At 34.4% G+C, this 18,428-nt stretch overlaps 2 protein-coding genes across 2 annotated transcripts; both read left to right on the plus strand.

The window, feature by feature from the left end:
• Window positions 1-9,137: 9,137 nt before the first annotated feature.
• On the plus strand, window positions 9,138-13,701 carry LOC131595137 (protein GAMETE CELL DEFECTIVE 1, mitochondrial-like). The gene is made up of 3 exons (XM_058867419.1): window positions 9,138-9,836; window positions 10,036-10,225; window positions 13,258-13,701. Exons 1-3 carry the CDS (start codon window positions 9,271-9,273, stop codon window positions 13,474-13,476), a joined length of 975 nt encoding a protein of 324 aa, XP_058723402.1. The 5' UTR covers window positions 9,138-9,270; the 3' UTR covers window positions 13,477-13,701.
• A 3,409-nt stretch (window positions 13,702-17,110) lies between these two features.
• Window positions 17,111-17,738, plus strand: LOC131599624 (large ribosomal subunit protein eL27-like). The gene has a single exon (XM_058871916.1). It carries the CDS (start codon window positions 17,192-17,194, stop codon window positions 17,597-17,599), a length of 408 nt encoding a protein of 135 aa, XP_058727899.1. The 5' UTR covers window positions 17,111-17,191; the 3' UTR covers window positions 17,600-17,738.
• The last annotated feature ends 690 nt before the right edge of the window (window positions 17,739-18,428 follow it).

Consider the following 18,428-nt stretch of genomic DNA (forward strand, 5'->3'; position numbering starts at 1 on the left):
CCTCCACCACCAAAAGCTTCAAACTTTACCTCAAAAATCACTTTCATTCCCAAACCACCTTCACGAAAGTAGTTCCAAATTTCGTCCTCTACGAACCTACGGTAACTTTTTCTGCTAACTCTCCGTTTGAATTTCGTGTTTTTTTGGGTACCATCAATGGCTCCCAAAAGAGGTACGAGAGGAAAGCAACCTGTGGGGCAATCATCACGGTCTCGTGCAAGGACCAACCCTGTACCCCCACCGCCTATTAACGCCCACGGAATAGTTTTCACTAATCCGGCACACGAGGTTCATTATTCTCACCATATTCGGCGTAAATTGGCACCATCAAGGTATATGTGCTCTGCAACTTTATCTGCTTTAGGACTTTCTGATGAAATTAATAGAATGTTTCATGTGTTGGGCATTTTAGAATTTATGCATTGTGAAATGCCGACATACGAGCGCATAACACTTGAATTTTTAAGTTCTGTGGATTTTAAGTTGCAGAGCGTTATGGCAGATGACAATCATTGCCACTCAGGTACGCTGACAATTAGGCTTTACAATGCGGACCACAAAGTGACGGTGGAGGAATTGGGAGCCGTACTGCACCTCCCCATTTATGGATGCAGAGCGGTCCCATCATCCTTCAATCCCTCGGCATTTTGGAATGCCATTACTAGGGAGGGTGGATATATGGCAAAGGGTGCGAAAGCATCTCGGATCCAAAATCCATGTTTCAGGTATGCTCAAAAATGTCTTGCTTTTTCCTTTTAATGTGGTCGCGTTTGCGGCATACCATTTGGGTAAGATGGGTTGCACCTCTACTGGTGGTATTTCGGTAGGAGGCATGATCACCCAAATATCCAGACATTTTGGCTATAACCTGGAGGCATTGAATGAAGAAACTGTTACAGGTATGCAAAAGTGAATGCCCTTGTCAATCAAGGCATGATTCGAGTGCAGGGTACGCATTATGGTTTGGTATGCAAGAAGCGTGTTATTCTAACACTCCCTGATCCTGCAAGAGTTTCAATTTCTGAAAGGGAGAATTGGGGGTATGTGTTCTTGGGTCAGCAAATTCAGGAGGAGGATGAAGACGAAATAGGTGAGGAGGATGAAGAAGATAATATGGATGAGGAGCATCAAGGAGAAGAGAAAACTCATGCTAATATGGATGAACAAACAGAGGTGCGTCCTCCAGCGGGTGACCGGTTTTCATCCATGAACTAAGAAGAGTGGTTGTGGATTCATACGGAGTTTGGGGATCTCCGTGCTGAACAAACAAGACAAGGAGTGGAGCAAGTTCGCCAAGGCAATGAACAAGCGTGTCAGGGTGCAATGTTAGATAACATTCACCACATGATGCAACATTTGATGCTTCAGTTTCCTCCTCCTCCGCAGTAGAGCACTGTAAGTTCTCCCTTGAATCTTGAATTTAAATATTGAGGTCAATGTTTGGTTCAAGTGTGGGGGGGATTTTTATTGTTTTCAGTTGTTTTTGCTTGTTGTTTTCAGTTTTTAATTTCAGTTATCTTTGTTTGTTTTTAGTTATTTCTGTTTTAGTTATTTCTGTTTTATGTTTATCTTCCAGTGTTATAGATTGATGTGATTACAGTGAAAGCAGAGGATATTTTAGGCAACACGCGTGGTGCATGAGAAATCTATGGGATGAGATAAGAGTTTTTTTAATATAATTATTTGAAATATAATTACATATTTACAAGATGTTTTACATAAAAACTAGTCAGAGACCCGTGCTGTCGCCCGGGTGCATTAATTGCGATGTAGTATTTTTTAAACGATACGAAAAATGTGAAATAAAGAAGTTTAACCAAATTGCATATATAAAATGGAAATTAACCATTTAAAAATAAATATGTAACAAATCATCAACATGATAAATCCAATATGTCTAATAACTATAAATGCTTACAAATATTTTATTGATTAAAATAAAACGATATTGGGGTGATAGTGACCCGTAAAAATAGTGAGTTTCAGTTGTGAAATATTGAATTTGCTAATGATAATAGATGGTTTGATAGATTGTTTCATAAAAAATTTCATAGTTAAATTACTTCTTTTGACTATTGTAAACTGGCTTTGTATTTTAGACATGAAATTATTTTTAGACATTACCAAAAAAAAATACTACTACAAAACTATCAACAATTAAATCTAATCATAAAATAAATGAAATAATAAAAAAGAATGTTATAATATTAGCAATTGTGAATCATGATTGCAGTTTAGAAACAACCACATGGATGGAATATAGTCAATTTGCTAGCATTCAATTAGTAAAGAAATATGATTTCAAATATTGACATGGAATTAAATTTCAATTGATAGTGCAGAGTATATCAAAATATTAACTGTCATAGTTGATATTAAGTGGAAAGGTGGATGTGGAGTTGATAAATAAGTGAATGGATTGTGTATTGGTAATCACAAATATTCCACATTAGTTTGAATTTGCATTTGATTTTAATTTTTAATAATCTGTATTTCAATAGTCATTATGCACCCTTTCTTACTAAAACATTAATGTTTGATTCTCAATTTTAATATTTCATATTCATTAAACTTTTTTATACAGTAGCTTAAGCTGTTGCTCTAGTAGTTCATGACATGGCATCAAGGTTCTATGACAAAGTAATCAAAAGTTGATTTTTAGAAAATATCTATTGTATATAAAAGAGAATAGAAAAGTAAGATTATAAACATGTATAAATTGATTTAAAATTATATAACAACATGCATAAAAGCATGTATATATAACAAAGTAGATCATTGTTTATCAAACTCATGGATGTGGTCTAAAAGGTAGTTGGCCGCCAATTATTCATTTTTGTTACCAGCAAAGTACACTTCCAATACTATAGCAGGGTCGAAACCCATTGCTTCAAGCTGCAACAAAAAAGAAATATCACTATTTGCAGAAATGTGTAACGTTAATTGTATAAATACCATTAATCTTGACAATTTTGGTCAACATGTGTAAGGGAAAACAATCAAGAAAATACAATAGATTCAGAGCAAATGCCAACAGAGGGAGAAAAATAATACTTGCTGACAGTTACGTAGAAAATCAGAGAGCCGACACCGACAGCACCAACACTAATATTTGAGAGGCCATGTAACATAGAGTTAAGTATACCACCCTAAAGAAAATTCATTTTTTAGTTTAAAAAACAGCAACTCTTACCTGGGGAAAGAGGTCTAGAGGATTATCATTACGCCCGCTTGATGTAACGGGAGCAGGCTGTGTTGCTTGTGGAGCTACAGCTGCAAGACTCGCGGGCTGCACAATTGCAGGCACTGGGGATACTATTGGAAAAGTAACATCACAAACCCTTCAATCATAAATCACAGAGCAGCAACAACGATAAAGGTTCACATAACACCATTTAAAGATTCACAAAGCAACTATCACAAAAGAATCATTAAAACTCTAAAACTCAAAACAATGAACTAACACTTCATGAACAGAATATGAACAACATTTGAACGAACTAATTGCATCAAATGAATCAAGTACAAACAAAATTATGAAAACTATTTATTCAATATTGAAATGAAAACCTTTCTAATTGGGACCAAAGCTAAAAGTCCAACAAAACTGATCACAAATAGAAACACTGTCATCCAACCAATTGAAGGCTCCTTAGTACTACCAGGAGTATTCCCTAGTGTAACAACCCTTGCTTGCTTGTAAGTCTTCCTATTCAACCCCAATAGGTAAGACCCAACATAAACTACAATTATTATACAAAGAACAAAGAACTAATATTCAATGATAAGTTGAACTAAAATAAAAACTCTCAGAACATGTATATAAAATCCATTGCATTGAAGAGAAATAATACGTAAAAAAAGGTGTGGAATTGTGTTAGATTTATTATCTTGCCAAAATGGCTTTCTTACAAATATCAACTGTATTTTTATTAACATGCTTTTTCACATTATCATAACATCTGAAAACATTGTTTCTACAAACTATAATACACTGAAAATATAGCTTATTCATCTTACTCATTGTGATTGACATCTTCTCTTTAGAATGGCTTGTGAAAGGACTAAAAAAAGTTGAAAGTAGAAAACTTACTTAAGTTGTCTATCATCAAAAGTCAGAACGATGCATCTTCAGCCTCCTGCTTGCTCAATTCTGAAAGTAAGCATTTGTTTTTGGAAGAGTTATAACATGTTAATATCACTTTTTTTAATCTTAGTTCAGCCTGCACCAGAACGAATAAACACGATCTAGAAAAATTCTCAGCGTAGAGGATTTGTTGTACTATTTCTAGCTGATATACAACTATTCATTCTATAAGATAATTATCTGTGATTATAGAGAGGGATGAGGCGAATATGAAGATCTTCGTCATATCAACGGGTCATGGACCCCCACCAATTTTATCTGATATTTTTGGGCGTCTGATAGCATTGAATACCTGTGTTTACAACAGTCCAAATTAAACAAAAATCAAGTGAAAAGAGAAATTGAAAGCAAAGGAAAATGAGATGCTTGTATTGGATTCTTTATTTTCTATGTGAATAAAGGATGGATGATTATAAATATCTCCACGTTGAGATACATGCATCAGCATTTGAAATTCAAATATACAGGTTTGCAAGATTAATGGGAAAGCTGAGCACACATCATCAGCTATCTGACCAGAATAAGAAATTCATAAACTGATGTCCTATATTAATTAAATTCTTTAAGGAAAACAAAGGAAAATAATGTGAAGAGTGCAGTGCAGGTAAATTAACAAATTGAACCAAATGCTGTTTCTTTTCCATTTGTTTATCATGATGAAAACCAAACTCTTCCCCTTAAAGCCAGGTATTTGGAAACAATATATATTGATACAATATAGAAGATTGAAAACATAAAAAAATGAAACATGGTGGAAAAATTAATCATTACCTGACTAAATCATCAAGAAATGCGATAGTTTCATGAAATATAAACAATTAAACAATAAAAATTAGAAAACTAATAATTTAATAAAATACTAAAAAGAGGGGAATGAAACAAAGGTTTCACAAAATATCAATAGTCTCTTCATAAGTAAGCTCTTTATACAAAAAATAATTCAGATAATTCCCTGGAAAATAACTAACCACATTCATGATACTTTTCCAAACGATTTGGAAAGGAAACAAATAATAAAATCATAGCAAAGAGAAAACAAACACTCACCATGGACAGTGAAGCATGTAACACCCCATACTTTCTAAATTTAATTTAATTGGAAATTAAATTATTATTTGGAATTATTCAGTATTTTGTGGAATTATTTGGAAAGAAATATGAGATAGGCTATTGGGCCAAGTGTGGTGTTAGTAAAGAGGGGGTATTATGTTAGTAAAGCCTTTACTAATTAAAATGTTATGTTTCATAAAATAAGGAAAATTGGGAAATGAGGAAAAGAGTCAGAACGTGAAAAATGAGAAGTGGAAGAGAAGGGATGAGGAACGTAAAGAGGAACCAAAGAGGAAGAGGACCAAAGATCAAGAACTCTTGGCTAAGGTAAGGGGGGACTCTCCGGTTATCATCTATTATCGTATTCTTGGATAATAATATTGATTAGGGATGTTATTGAGTCAATTGGATTATATGTTAGGTTTAGGGAGGTTATGAATTGATGAAAATTGCATGTATTATTGATTGATTATGTGTTGTTTTGATGTGTGATGATGAATAGTGATGCAATTGATGATTAACTGCCTGTATATGATGTTTAGAGTCAGTTTTGGACTCAAATTGGGTGAGATCGCAGGATCTGACGCAGACCCGAAAATCTGAGAAATCGCCAGTTCGCGCCGCGTCCCCTTGTTGGCGCCGCGAAGGCGTACTTTTTCCTCGTATCGCGCCGCGTACATAGGTTGGCGCCGCGAACCCGTTGGTATGCTTCAGGTCGCGCCGCGAAGTCTTGGTTGCGCCGCGTGCTGTAGCGTTAGTTGCTTTCTTGAAAAGTTAAATGACGTGTAACTTTCGAACCATAGGCCTGTTTTTAGTGCCGTTTCGAGCATGATGAATCTTATGAGATAGCCTATGTTTTAAATGATGGGATGAGGCGTGAATCCAATTATTTGTAAATATGATTTTATTCTTGGTGATTGATGTATTGTACATATATGTGAAGAAGTATGTTAAATACATGCTATGTTGAAATATTAATCATGTGACGATCTGTTTAATTGGATGATGTATTGTTGACAGATGTGATGAAATGTGACAATACATGATGTTGTTTTGAAAACATTACGATGTGATGATTGTTGAGAATTATATGATGATGATTGATGATTTGTGAATATTAATATGCTGTTAATATTAATATGTTGATTGTGGTGAATGCATGTGAATGATTGAATGATGCTTGGACATGTACATACTTGTTTGTGATGATATTGGTGGGATGAAATGAGACGATGTTAAGCATCGGATCGGTGATGATATCAGTATGTGATATGTGTGCATTCATTCATAAATCATTTACATTGGATCCCGTTGATGAGTGGATCGTTGGTGACTAATTCCCATTGTGCGGAGATTAGTAAGCAGTCATCGTGTGCCCATGGGGGTGTGAGCGATGAGGTTAGTCGTGTGCCCATGTGGGGTGGGAACGACTTAAAGGGCAGTATCGCAGAGAGAAGTCCTGTGAATATGATTCACGAATTTTGGTACCACATGCATAGTGTCAGTTCATACATATGCATACGTTTATAACATGATTGGAAGTATTCCAGTGTTATAAATATTGATGACGTGTTGGTTGTGTGTTTTTGTTGAAATAATGTTGAGTATGCTTATCTGTTTGAAAGATGTATTTCGTTGACGTTTGCGTAAATGATGGATGTTCCTGATAATCTGAATATGATGAATTGGGTGAATAATATAACTATGATGTGTTGTTATTTAAGATGCAATAATATTTGTTAACTGTGATGAGACTCACCCTTACTGTTGACATTTTCAGATTGAGGATAGCTGCTTTCGACTTGGTGAGGATTAGCTCATAAGTCGGTGTATTAGTGTAGTGTCAGGTGTCATGCTCTGATATTGTAACACTGGGGGAACGTTAGATTAGAGTTTTATGATGATACTCTATCGTGTTGTTATTGTATTAGATTATGTGGGATATTGCATAGATGATGTTATGCTTATCCGTATGATGAATTTTCCGCTGTGTAAACATGAGATGTGTATGTATTATGACATATCGTCCCTTAGTGAAAGCATGACAATGAATTTATGATAATTTGTTTTAAATTGAATTGTGGCACCCTTGTTTTCATGTTTTACTCTGAAAATTATTTTATAAATTTCCGTGGGGTTTAGAAGGGTGTTACAAAGCACTAATCATCAGATCTATGCAGTCTCACATAAAAATCTGTTGAGCCTTGTTATGAAATCTTTAACTGAACCATTAGAGACAAAACACACAGTTAAGAGGCGAAACCAGTTTGTGAAGCAGAGACAAGGAAAATCAAAACGAAAGATACCGAGTGATGACAAACCCTAAAGTTAAAAATCAGAAGAGCTCATACTTACTTTCGTTGGATGGAAAACGAATACAGAAAAGCTCATCCTTTAGTTCCCCATTAGCAAACTCCCTAGCATGCCAAACGCAAGATTTGTAGTTTCCCGGTATAACTGCAGCCACACAATACATAATCAATCAGAAAATGGCAGTATAGAGATGAAATTAAAAGAGAGAGAAGAAGAGCAAATATGTTGTTTTGAAAGTGGAGAGAGAGTGAAGAAAATTATTTTCTGCTATGGTTAGGAGAAGATGGATGAGTTGATGAGCAGAGAAAGAGATAGAGAAAGAAATTTAGGGTTGAAAAACAGATCTGAAAAGAGCTTATTAGAAGAAAGTGGAAAGTGAAATTCGAAATTGTGCTAGAAACAATGGGTGTTATGGAGGGAAAGTAGACTAAATCAAGTTGGACCAATGGGAATGTAACACTTGTTGAAAAAGGTGAACATTTTGTGTTGTATTTAGTTGATTACAAAATTGCCCTTTTTCCTTTGTAAATGTAATTTGTGCAAGAGACAAATCGGTCAGTTTGGCCAATTGAACAATCTTTAACTGAACCATTAGAGACAAAACACACAGTTAAGAGGCGAAACCAGTTTGTGAAGCAGAGACAAGGAAAATCAAAACGAAAGATACCGAGTGATGACAAACCCTAAAGTTAAAAATCAGAAGAGCTCATACTTACTTTCGTTGGATGGAAAACGAATACAGAAAAGCTCATCCTTTAGTTCCCCATTAGCAAACTCCCTAGCATGCCAAACGCAAGATTTGTAGTTTCCCGGTATAACTGCAGCCACACAATACATAATCAATCAGAAAATGACAGTATAGAGAAGAAATTAAAAGAGAGAGAAGAAGAGCAAATATGTTGTTTTGAAAGTGGAGAGAGAGTGAAGAAAATTATTTTCTGCTATGGTTAGGAGAAGATGGATGAGTTGATGAGCAGAGAAAGAGATAGAGAAAGAAATTTAGGGTTGAAAAACAGATCTGAAAAGAGCTTATTAGAAGAAAGTGGAAAGTGAAATTCGAAATTGTGCTAGAAACAAAGGGTGTTATGGAGGGAAAGTAAACTAAATCAAGTTGGACCAATGGGAATGTAACACTTGTTGAAAAAGGTAAACATTTTGTGTTGTATTTAGTTGATTACAAAATTGCCCTTTTTCCTTTGTAAATGTAATTTGTGCAAGAGACAAATCGGTCAGTTTGGCCAATTGAATAATAATGGGTAGATAGTATTTGTGCAAGAGATAAATCGGTCAGTATGACCAATTGAATAATAATGAGTAGATAGTATAGTAGTTCACTTTTAATATTCTAATCCAGATAACTATAAAGAAAATAAAAAGTTAGAAAACACTAAAATAAATTACAATTGAGAAATGCTAGCAACACTCTCTTTTGAACACTCTCTTAAACACTTACTCTTTTATTGGCTGAAACATGTGTGTGTCCTACTACTTTATGTGAGACCTATTTTCAAAGTGAGGGGCCCACACATGTTTCAACCAATAAGAAAGTGAGTGTTTGAGAGAGTGTTCAAAAGAGAGTGTTGCTAGCACTCCTAAATTACAATTACTACAATTATAGTGTGCATCACCCTCCGATAGCGTGCACCATAGACACTAGACAGAACCCACTAACACCATTCCCATTCTTTCCCCGTCTTCCCTCTCTCGAATTCACTCACAGTCGCCGTCACTCCATCGCCACCATTCCCACCGCCGTTACTATGCAAACCATCAACCGTTTCATCTCCGTCACAAGAAGACTCACCACCGAACTCCGCCACGAAAACCTCCTCCATTTCAGAGCATTCTCAACCACAACTCCGGGAGGAGGATCCCTCGACCACGCGAATTGGGAAACACCTTCCACATGGTCAACCGGCCTAACAAAGGACCACTTCAACGGCGAGGCGAATCCTCAAACAACTCTCTCCGATCTCCAAGAGATGGAAGACAAGCTTCAGGAATTGGAAGAGGAGAATCGGAAGAGCAAATCGTATGTTGATAGCTGGAAGAAACGAATGGCCGATACGTGTGTGTTGCTGAAACAGGTTCGTGAGCCTGGTGCGAGAGGATCGTATTTGAAGGATAGTGAGAAAGCTGAGATGTATCGGTTGCATAAGAAGGATCCTGAGGTTTATACTGTTGAGAAGCTTGCTAAGGATTATAGGATTATGAGACAGAGAGTTCATGCCATTCTTTGGCTTAAGCAGCTTGAAGAGGAAGAAGAGAAGAAGCTTGGTCACCGGCTTGATGATTCCGTTGAGCTCTTGCTCGATACTTTTCCAGAGTCAGTACTTTTTTAATTAGTGTTTAGGGTTTATGCGTAGAAATATTGTTCATATGTGTAGTTTAATTTAGGGTTATGTAGAAAGATTGTTCATATGTGTAGTTTAATTTAGGGTTTAGGGTTTATGGTTTATTAACTGTTGAAATATTTAGTAGAATTTAGGGTTTATTGATTGTTTTTTCTGCTTGTGTTGTTGCAGATTTTTCATTTCCCATGATAGGGAGTTCCATGTGGCGTCTCTTCCTTATAAACCTGACTTTAAGGTGATGCCTGAAGGGTGGGATGGCATTACTAAAGATTTGGATGAAGTTCATTATGAAATTTCCAAAAAGGAGGATGATATGCTTTATCGAGATTTTGTTGAAAAGATGAACTTCAACAAGAAGAAAGTGAGTTCTCTTTGGCTGATGTGCTATGTTTTGTCAATGAAATGCATACCTTGTTGTATACTATAGAAATAGATAGATATATAGATGTCTTGTGTACCTTATTTTGGCCTTACTATGTTGTTGTAGAGTAGTAGAAGTATTTGATATCTTCATTCATTGTAGAGATTTAATATGTATGGGGATAGTTTGGCATGACATATCGATTTTTTCGTTGTCTATAGAGTATAGAAGGTATTCAAATTTCATGTAGAACAAAGTGCATATATAAGTCTCTGCTGAGAAATAGAAAATGTTTTGTAAGAAAACAGGAAAGAAAAAGCTTCTTCTTGATAATTCAGGTTTTGGGTGTATATTCAATACAAAGGACCTTATTAAGCCTTTAGCTTTTATAGTTGCAACTGTAAACTTTCAGATTATGTTATCTTTGTTAGATGCTTCAGCAGGGCTTGAATCGGTTCGTAACAAAAATAAGAGGCGGCGTCTGTTAGGATTACATGATAAGAGGGAAGAAATAGTATGAACTATGGAGTCTAGTTATTGAGGTGGAGTTTGGAAAGGAAATTTAGGTTTTCTTAATGCCTGAAATGTAGAGCAGAGATACATTTTAATTGTTACATTCTGGGCTCTTTGAACTTGTATCAAATTGGTGCTGATCAGAGGGCATTCATTTGTAAAATAGATTGTTGTTTTGCATGTATTCTAATGAACCAGCGTCCAACAACTGATATTAGGGCTCCCAATGTAGTCGTGCTACAAAAATAAATGCAATGTAAGTCAACAAGTGAATGGAATAGTACAAAATACAAATCCGAATAGAAACAACTTATGTGCCTGAGCTGAAGAACAATTTCCTGAGTACTGGGTGATTAGAAGGAACCGAGTTTGCCTCTGTTTCTATGTGAAAGTTATAAGGTGTTAATTCTGAGACTGGGCGGGGTTTAATCATGGATACATATATGTATTCAAATAGAATGTTATTGTACAGACTATATTACAGCCTATTGCATCTACTTGTTTTATTTATGATAGAACATTATGTCGCCGTTTGACCAAACCATGAACACCACCCACTAATTATGTTTAGTGCAGTTTTCTGTTAGAACCCAACCATGAACACCCCTAGCTATGATAACTCAACTATAGAAGATATGTTGCAACTTCAGCACGGATGACAGTAACAGCAAATATGTGACTATAGCTTAAATATTCTTCAGAAGAAGGAAATTATGAATACCACAGTTTTAATATCCCTCAAAGCTATGAAAAAACCGACTGGTAGGAAACAATGCAGGGACTAATTCCCGTAAAAGGCACTTGAAATTGTTAGATATGAACCCTTAAGTAGGATTGTGAGGGTCTTGTTAGTTAATAGGAGGCAGTTTTTATTAAAGATAACTGTTCATATGTGACTGCAGTAACTGTAATTGTAACTGCAGTAACTGTCATAATTGCAGTTTTAGAATAGAAGTTAATTAATTAGGATAATGAGAGTGTTGCCGATAAATAGAGGAGGCGATTGAGAGAGAGCATATCTGGGAATTTGATTGGAAAGGGGTCATTTTTGACATTGGGGAGGTGCAGACCCTTGAAGTTCTGCGATTATCATTCTGTAACCAAAGGGATTTTTCCTATTTACTTGTCTATATCAGTTGGTTTCTATCAGAAACCTTCATAAATTCTTCAGTTAGTAGATGGTGGTATTTAATGCGTGGTCCTGTTAAACCCATCAGCAACAGTAGGCTTTTGATTATTTTCACTGAGGATTAGTGAAACATAGATTTTATGGGTAGAGAAAAGTCACACGATTTTTCTGTTTTCAAAATATTAAAATTTCATGTTGAGAAAGAACCTGATTTGTTTATTAGATGCTCACAAACTAATCTAGTCAGAGAGGTTATGTTGCACTACCCTAACTTTTGTGATATGCATAATATTAATATATAATTGGAATTGAAAGTTACTTAGTATGTTAACACAAGAATAGAACTATTATGTGAATATGGTTTACTGCATGCTGTCAAAAAAGAAAAAGTTCTAACTTCTTAGTAAGTTTGAAGAAAATGACTTCTAATATGCACATATACTACTAACCAAGCCCGTTTAGGAATCCTTGCGACTTTAAACAAGACACTAGAACTCTTAAATTCATAAGCTGGGCCTGCAATATTACCCGGAACCAGAACTGATTTAAACAATTTGAAATATTTGGAAAGTCAAAGATAACCCGCTTCTAAACTCTTTCTATTGCTCCTGCACAGACTGGATGTTATTCACAGTTGATGCTGACAACTGCTTAGTTAGCATATATAGTCGATGTAATTTGAAGCTTTGTGTTACTCATTTGATCAATATATCTTATGAAGATCTGGATGTCTAGATATTATAGGGCAAAGCTTGGGCATGAAATTTGTATGGCTGTACATATATTAAGAGACATAGTTTAGGTCTATAACTACTTGGATACACAATTTTCCCAATTGTCATTTCTTCTGAGTAAATTATATAGTATATTGAAAGGGAAAACTATGGAGCGGAAGAGTGATAATTGATGACATGGATGGTTGATTTATTGAATAATGGCATGTTCTGGTGATGCTGTATTGTACGACCTTTAAGATTAATGATGGACCATTAATAATGAATGTAGAAAGTTTGTCTGAACTCTAATGTGATTTGGCAATTGGTAGAAGTTTTGGTGAGAAATGCAAATCAAATGGTATGTTAAAATGGTTTTCCTGAAAATTGGTGTATATCATTTTGGTTGATCCATATTACAACTAACCTCCTTAGTAAGACAAAACCTGGCTGCTAGTAAATGATTTTCTTTTCAACGTAAAAAAATAGTTCGAAATATAGTTTGGCCTTTATTACAATTACCAAATTTTCATGTTTGCTGATCAATGCACATTTTAATAAGTACTGTGTACAGCTCCCCTAACACCCATATTCTGTATATTCTATGATCAATGTGCTGCTAGTCAGTTTTTTAGTTGTTGAACCTACTGAATAATGTGGTTGTGATCATTGTACAGATGGCTGGAGAGGTGAAATGCCACAAGTATAGTCGACGACGCCCTGAAGATGGATGGACTTTTACTGTAGAGAAAATGGGAGCCCGGGGGAAGCGAGGAGGTGGCGGGGGTTGGAAATTTGCTAGCATGCCCGATGGATCAACCCGACCACTGAATGAGATTGAGAAAATGTATGTGAAGCGAGAAACTCCACGCCCGCGACGCAGGATCCTTCCTTGATTACATTTTTATTTGTTTTGACTAGCTGTTAAAATTAGAATTTTTAGTCCAATGCATCAAATGGTTTGAGATATGCAAATGTATTTTTGTATTGTTATTTTTCCTTTTTTTGTGTGGAGATGAGTTATCTTAGGATGATCCTTTAGTTAATCCTCGTTATATTGCTCAATTTATACACAATGATGTCAATAATTAAGACCCTCTTTGTTGTCAAGAAAAAAATAACTTCCACTAATTTTAAAGCAGGAAACTTCGTGCTTAAATGTTATGCTTGCCTTCAATTTATTGAAAAAGTATGGTATAGACCATAGTCATGAAGAGATGATATTCAGAAAAAGTGTGATGGTGCATTTCTGGATGAGATTAACTTTTATAGATTCGTTATTTTTTATAATCTCCATAATATTTTCATTAGAGTTATTTTGAACATAGAAAATAATGAAAAAGGAGCGCTTGTGTTTAACCGCTAAAGCTGTTTGTATGAAGTAAAGAGACAGTCTTGTGTTAATTGAATGTTCTTCAATTTCAAGTATAATGGGGGAGAAGTCTTCTCTCATCTTCAATATTTGCATACAACCCTTTAACTATTGGAGGGATGAGTTGGAGAAACATTTAGATTATAGAGTAAAGACAAACTTCTTGTTTGAAAGGTGTTGGGATTAAATATCAACTTCCATAAGAGTCTTTTAGTATGGATTCAATATCCCTCATTATTTGATTGAAGAAACGATTAATTAATAAATAGTAAGCTATGATCTATGATGGATTTCTTTCAAATTTTTTAAATCTTAAAGTTAAAATGATAGAGGTCTCTTTTTATTTAAGAAGAGGTCTTGAGTTCGAATCTAGTTCTTGATATGCAACCGTGTTAAATCTTTCAAGTAACCGTTTTGCCGTATAATACGGTTCTCTTGAGATGATAGGGCCTCTTTCTATTTAACTAGAGGTTTTGTGTTCAAACTTAGTCTTTGACACGCAACAGTGTTAAATCTTTTGAGTGAAAATTTTGACGCCTATTATGGTTCTCTTTGACTCGATGATTAGTTTTTATAGTTGTGTGTAGAGAACACTTTGTTAATATATATAAAAAATATATATTTTAAATGTAAGTTATGATTTATGCCATTCAAGTATTTTAGTTTATCGATAGAGGCAAATCGGGATGAATTTCTACATGGTAATTGATGAAGTGAGATTTAAATTGTCTAAGTTTGATTATTAGAAACAAGAGAACTAGTATGTAGACGTATGATGACAAGTACACTTTCACTATAATTATAAATTTTAATTGAAATATATATATATATAGGGAGCATATCAAGTGAGAGCATTTTTAAATGAGAGATGAGAGGAATAAATATCAACATTTAGATTCATCAAGAGAGAGAATGCTAACACATTAATGTGGCTATTAATTTCTCTCTCTTGATAAATCTAAAGGTTGATATTTATTCCTCTCATTCTCTCATTTAAAATTGCTCTCACTTGATATGCTCCCTATATATATATATATATATATATATATATATATATATATATATATATATATATATATATATTTTATATATATATTGATGCAGAATGTAAGTAAAAGAAGCGGTTAGTTTGGTGGTTGGTGGGCGCCCCTTGCAACCATTTGATCATGGGTTCAAAATTCATGGGAGACAAATTTTTAAATGTAAGTTATGTTCTATGCCATTTAAGTATTTTAGTTTATCGATGGAGGCAAATCGAGATGCATTACTATCGAGATGCATTACTACATGGTGATTGATGATGTGAGATTTAAATTGTCTAAGTTGGATTATTAAAAACAAGAGAATTAGTATCTAGAAGATAATACATTAAAAAGTGTTTCGATTAAATCTAAAATGCATCAAAAGAGCCATCACCGCAAAAATCTACTATTGGTTTTGCCTTTGACTTTTTCTAATTTGATTCTCTTTCAAGCTCGCACAATTTGGTGAACTCTTCCATCCTCTCCAGAAACTAATCTGACCAAGTTTCTGTCTCTTTTGTTCAACTTGTCGTCCACTCCAATGATATACTTGGTATTGGACACTCTGATTTCAAATAAACCTCAACAAAATATAGCGATTTTGAAAGCCACCCTATGCATATGATGCGTCCGAAATGGTCTTTAGGAGGACCTCTCCGAAGTGGAAAAAATGTCTTAGAGAACCCATATCTTGTCAGATCGATACACACTATGTCATATGTACTTGCTATAAGATGATTCATATTAGGGAAGCGCATCCATTTTGAAAACATTGGAGGACCACTAGCACAAGGAGTAGGTGCATCTTAAATTGAATCAAAATGTTTTTTTTTGTCTAGTATAACTTTGTGTAGAATTTCGTATGTGTCGTTAACTCTTTCAAAAGGGCTATGCGGATAAGACAATGATTTTCCTCTCCTTTACTAAGCAAGTTGGATACGGCCCGAAAACCGCAATTACCATCGTCCTTAACATTCACAACCTGCTCAGTGTGTTTGTGCATAAAAAACAACATTTCTTCAATGAATTGGGTCTTCGACATCAGTGGTGAAGGATGTGGTTTGCTAAAGCAAGCATCCTTGTACTTTTTTTGAGATTTTGCAGTTGAAGAATTCGGAAAATTGAATCAACATATTCAAAGTATGGTGAAAACCGCTTTGTTGAATTGTCATTTTGAGACGGTTTTATCTTTATAGGAGCACCTTTGGTTTTATACGATTCTGAAGAAGGTTTCAAATATGTGGATTTCGAATAGGCAATCTTCCCCAACTATTCTTTGATGTGCAATATCATTGTATCATCCGTCTTAAAAAATCTATCTTAGATTATTTTTCACTTAATCTGAATAATTATAAATAAAATAAAAAATATTCCTAAATTTTTTATCAAACAATGTAATCTTAATCCTTCCAACAAATATTTGGGAGGATTCTCACATAAAAAAAATAGTGAAATTCTTTGTGGAATATAAATCAACTTCTTCTTATTAATTGAATTAATTTTCATTGATATATTCCAACAATCTACCGAATAAATTGATAGATAAAAAGGGTTATGAGTTTCTTATTTATTTAAAATCCAGAAACTTTTTATATTCATGAATTTTAGAAGTTTCATAATCATTTTATTTATATTAAATATTAAGATTATTTCTGTTAATATATAACGTTGATTAACTAATTACCTGACAAATTGCTGAAACATGTGACACAAACCCTTAATATTTTTCTAAAAAGTTATATTTTTAAACTTTAAAAATTTTAAAACTTATATTTGACTTTAAAAACAGAGGACCGAAAATATATATAATGTTGAATAATTAGTTAGCTAGATGTCATACAAACACTCCATATTTTTCAAAAAAACTAGCTTTTTTAAAATTATAAACTTCAAAATTTAAAAACTTACAACTAACATTTAAATTTGACTTTAAAATAGAGGAATTTAAATTGTGAACTACGTAAAAGTAGAAGTTCTACCAGTTAAGAAAATAATAAAATGATAAATTGAATTTTATTTATTTAGTTAATCCAAGGGTGCAAATATAAAATTTACTTACCCACCCAGGAACAGGCCCAGTTCGGCCCAATCCAAACCCAAAACATAACATTGTAGGGTTTCCAAATCCTTTATACATCAGAACAAACTAGGGTTTTCATTTCTAACCCTGAAACGGCGATTCAGTGAGCGAGAGAGAGAGCGTAACAAAGATCGAAAATGGTGAAATTCCTCAAGCCTAACAAAGCCGTCATCGTCCTCCAAGGACGCTACGCAGGGAAGAAGGCTGTCATCGTGAAGAACTTCGACGATGGAACCCGCGAACGTGCTTACGGTCATGCTTTGGTTGCAGGGATCAAGAAGTACCCAAGCAAGGTCATTAAGAAGGATTCGGCGAAGAAAACCGCTAAGAAATCGCGCGTGAAGGCCTTTGTGAAGCTTGTTAACTATCAGCATCTGATGCCTACTCGTTACACTTTGGATGTGGATTTGAAGGAGGTGGTTACCAATGATGCGCTTGTGAGTAAGGATAAGAAGGTTACTGCTTTGAAGGAGGCGAAGAAGAGGTTTGAAGAGAGGTTTAAGACCGGGAAGAACAGGTGGTTCTTTACCAAGCTCAGGTTTTGAGTTAGCTTTGTTGGAGTTTGTTTTTTATTTTTCTTATTAATCGCTGTTTTAGTGTTGTTTTATTTTTGAATCTGTGAACTCATTCTGGATTTGTTGTTGGTTATTGATAATTTTATAAAGTACTTCATTGAGAATTTTATATTTGGTTTTATATGGCTGAGTTATGATCTTTATATTTCTGATTTTGCTATGTCTGTTTGGATCATGAGTTAGGGTTTATTAAATTGATTTGTGTGAGTTGATTTTGTTATATTTATTTGGATTCTCAGTTAGAATCTTATTTGGATCCTGAGTTAGGATTGATTATTCCAGTGTTTTGTTTGTTGTGACTATTATTTGTGTGTTGTTTATTCATGTTTAGGCACTCTATGAATCTTAAGTGAATCAACTAAACATAGTGTTTGGCCACTCTTGTAAATGTATTCAATTTAACACCAAGATAGTATTGATTTTCTCTCTTTAAAGAGTTTGAGGTGATAAGAGACTCAAATCTATACTTTATAATAAACTGTTCGTTTTTATTAATTTGAGATTAACTGTTATCTGGCTTTTAGTGATGGATCATCTGTTTATAGGATTTGTGCTAGTTATGATGTTTATTTGATCATTTTTACACTGGGGACACTTTTTGTTTACCTTTGTTAATGTCATGGGTCTTAGTTGCACTCTGTCCTTTGGAAGAAAGTTTGCTTCATAGATACATACTCTCTTTTTACTGAATTTGTGGAATCACTTTAAAATAGTCTATTTTGTGGCTGGAATCTCAATCTATGGTAATGCTGAAAATGTTAATATGTAGACTGCATTTTAAAGTTTGTTGTATATTAGC

This window comes from Vicia villosa, linkage group LG4 (assembly GCF_029867415.1).
Source record: "Vicia villosa cultivar HV-30 ecotype Madison, WI linkage group LG4, Vvil1.0, whole genome shotgun sequence".
Taxonomy (NCBI): domain Eukaryota; kingdom Viridiplantae; phylum Streptophyta; class Magnoliopsida; order Fabales; family Fabaceae; genus Vicia; species Vicia villosa.

Coding starts and splice junctions, on each gene's coding strand:
- LOC131595137 (XM_058867419.1), top strand. CDS start 9,271: ATGCAAACCATCAACCGTTTCATCTCCGTCACAAGAAGACTCACCACC. Junction 9,837..10,035: donor TTGCTCGATACTTTTCCAGA/GTCAGTACTTTT, acceptor GTGTTGTTGCAG/ATTTTTCATTTCCCATGATA. Junction 10,226..13,257: donor TGAACTTCAACAAGAAGAAA/GTGAGTTCTCTT, acceptor ATCATTGTACAG/ATGGCTGGAGAGGTGAAATG.
- LOC131599624 (XM_058871916.1), top strand. CDS start 17,192: ATGGTGAAATTCCTCAAGCCTAACAAAGCCGTCATCGTCCTCCAAGGA.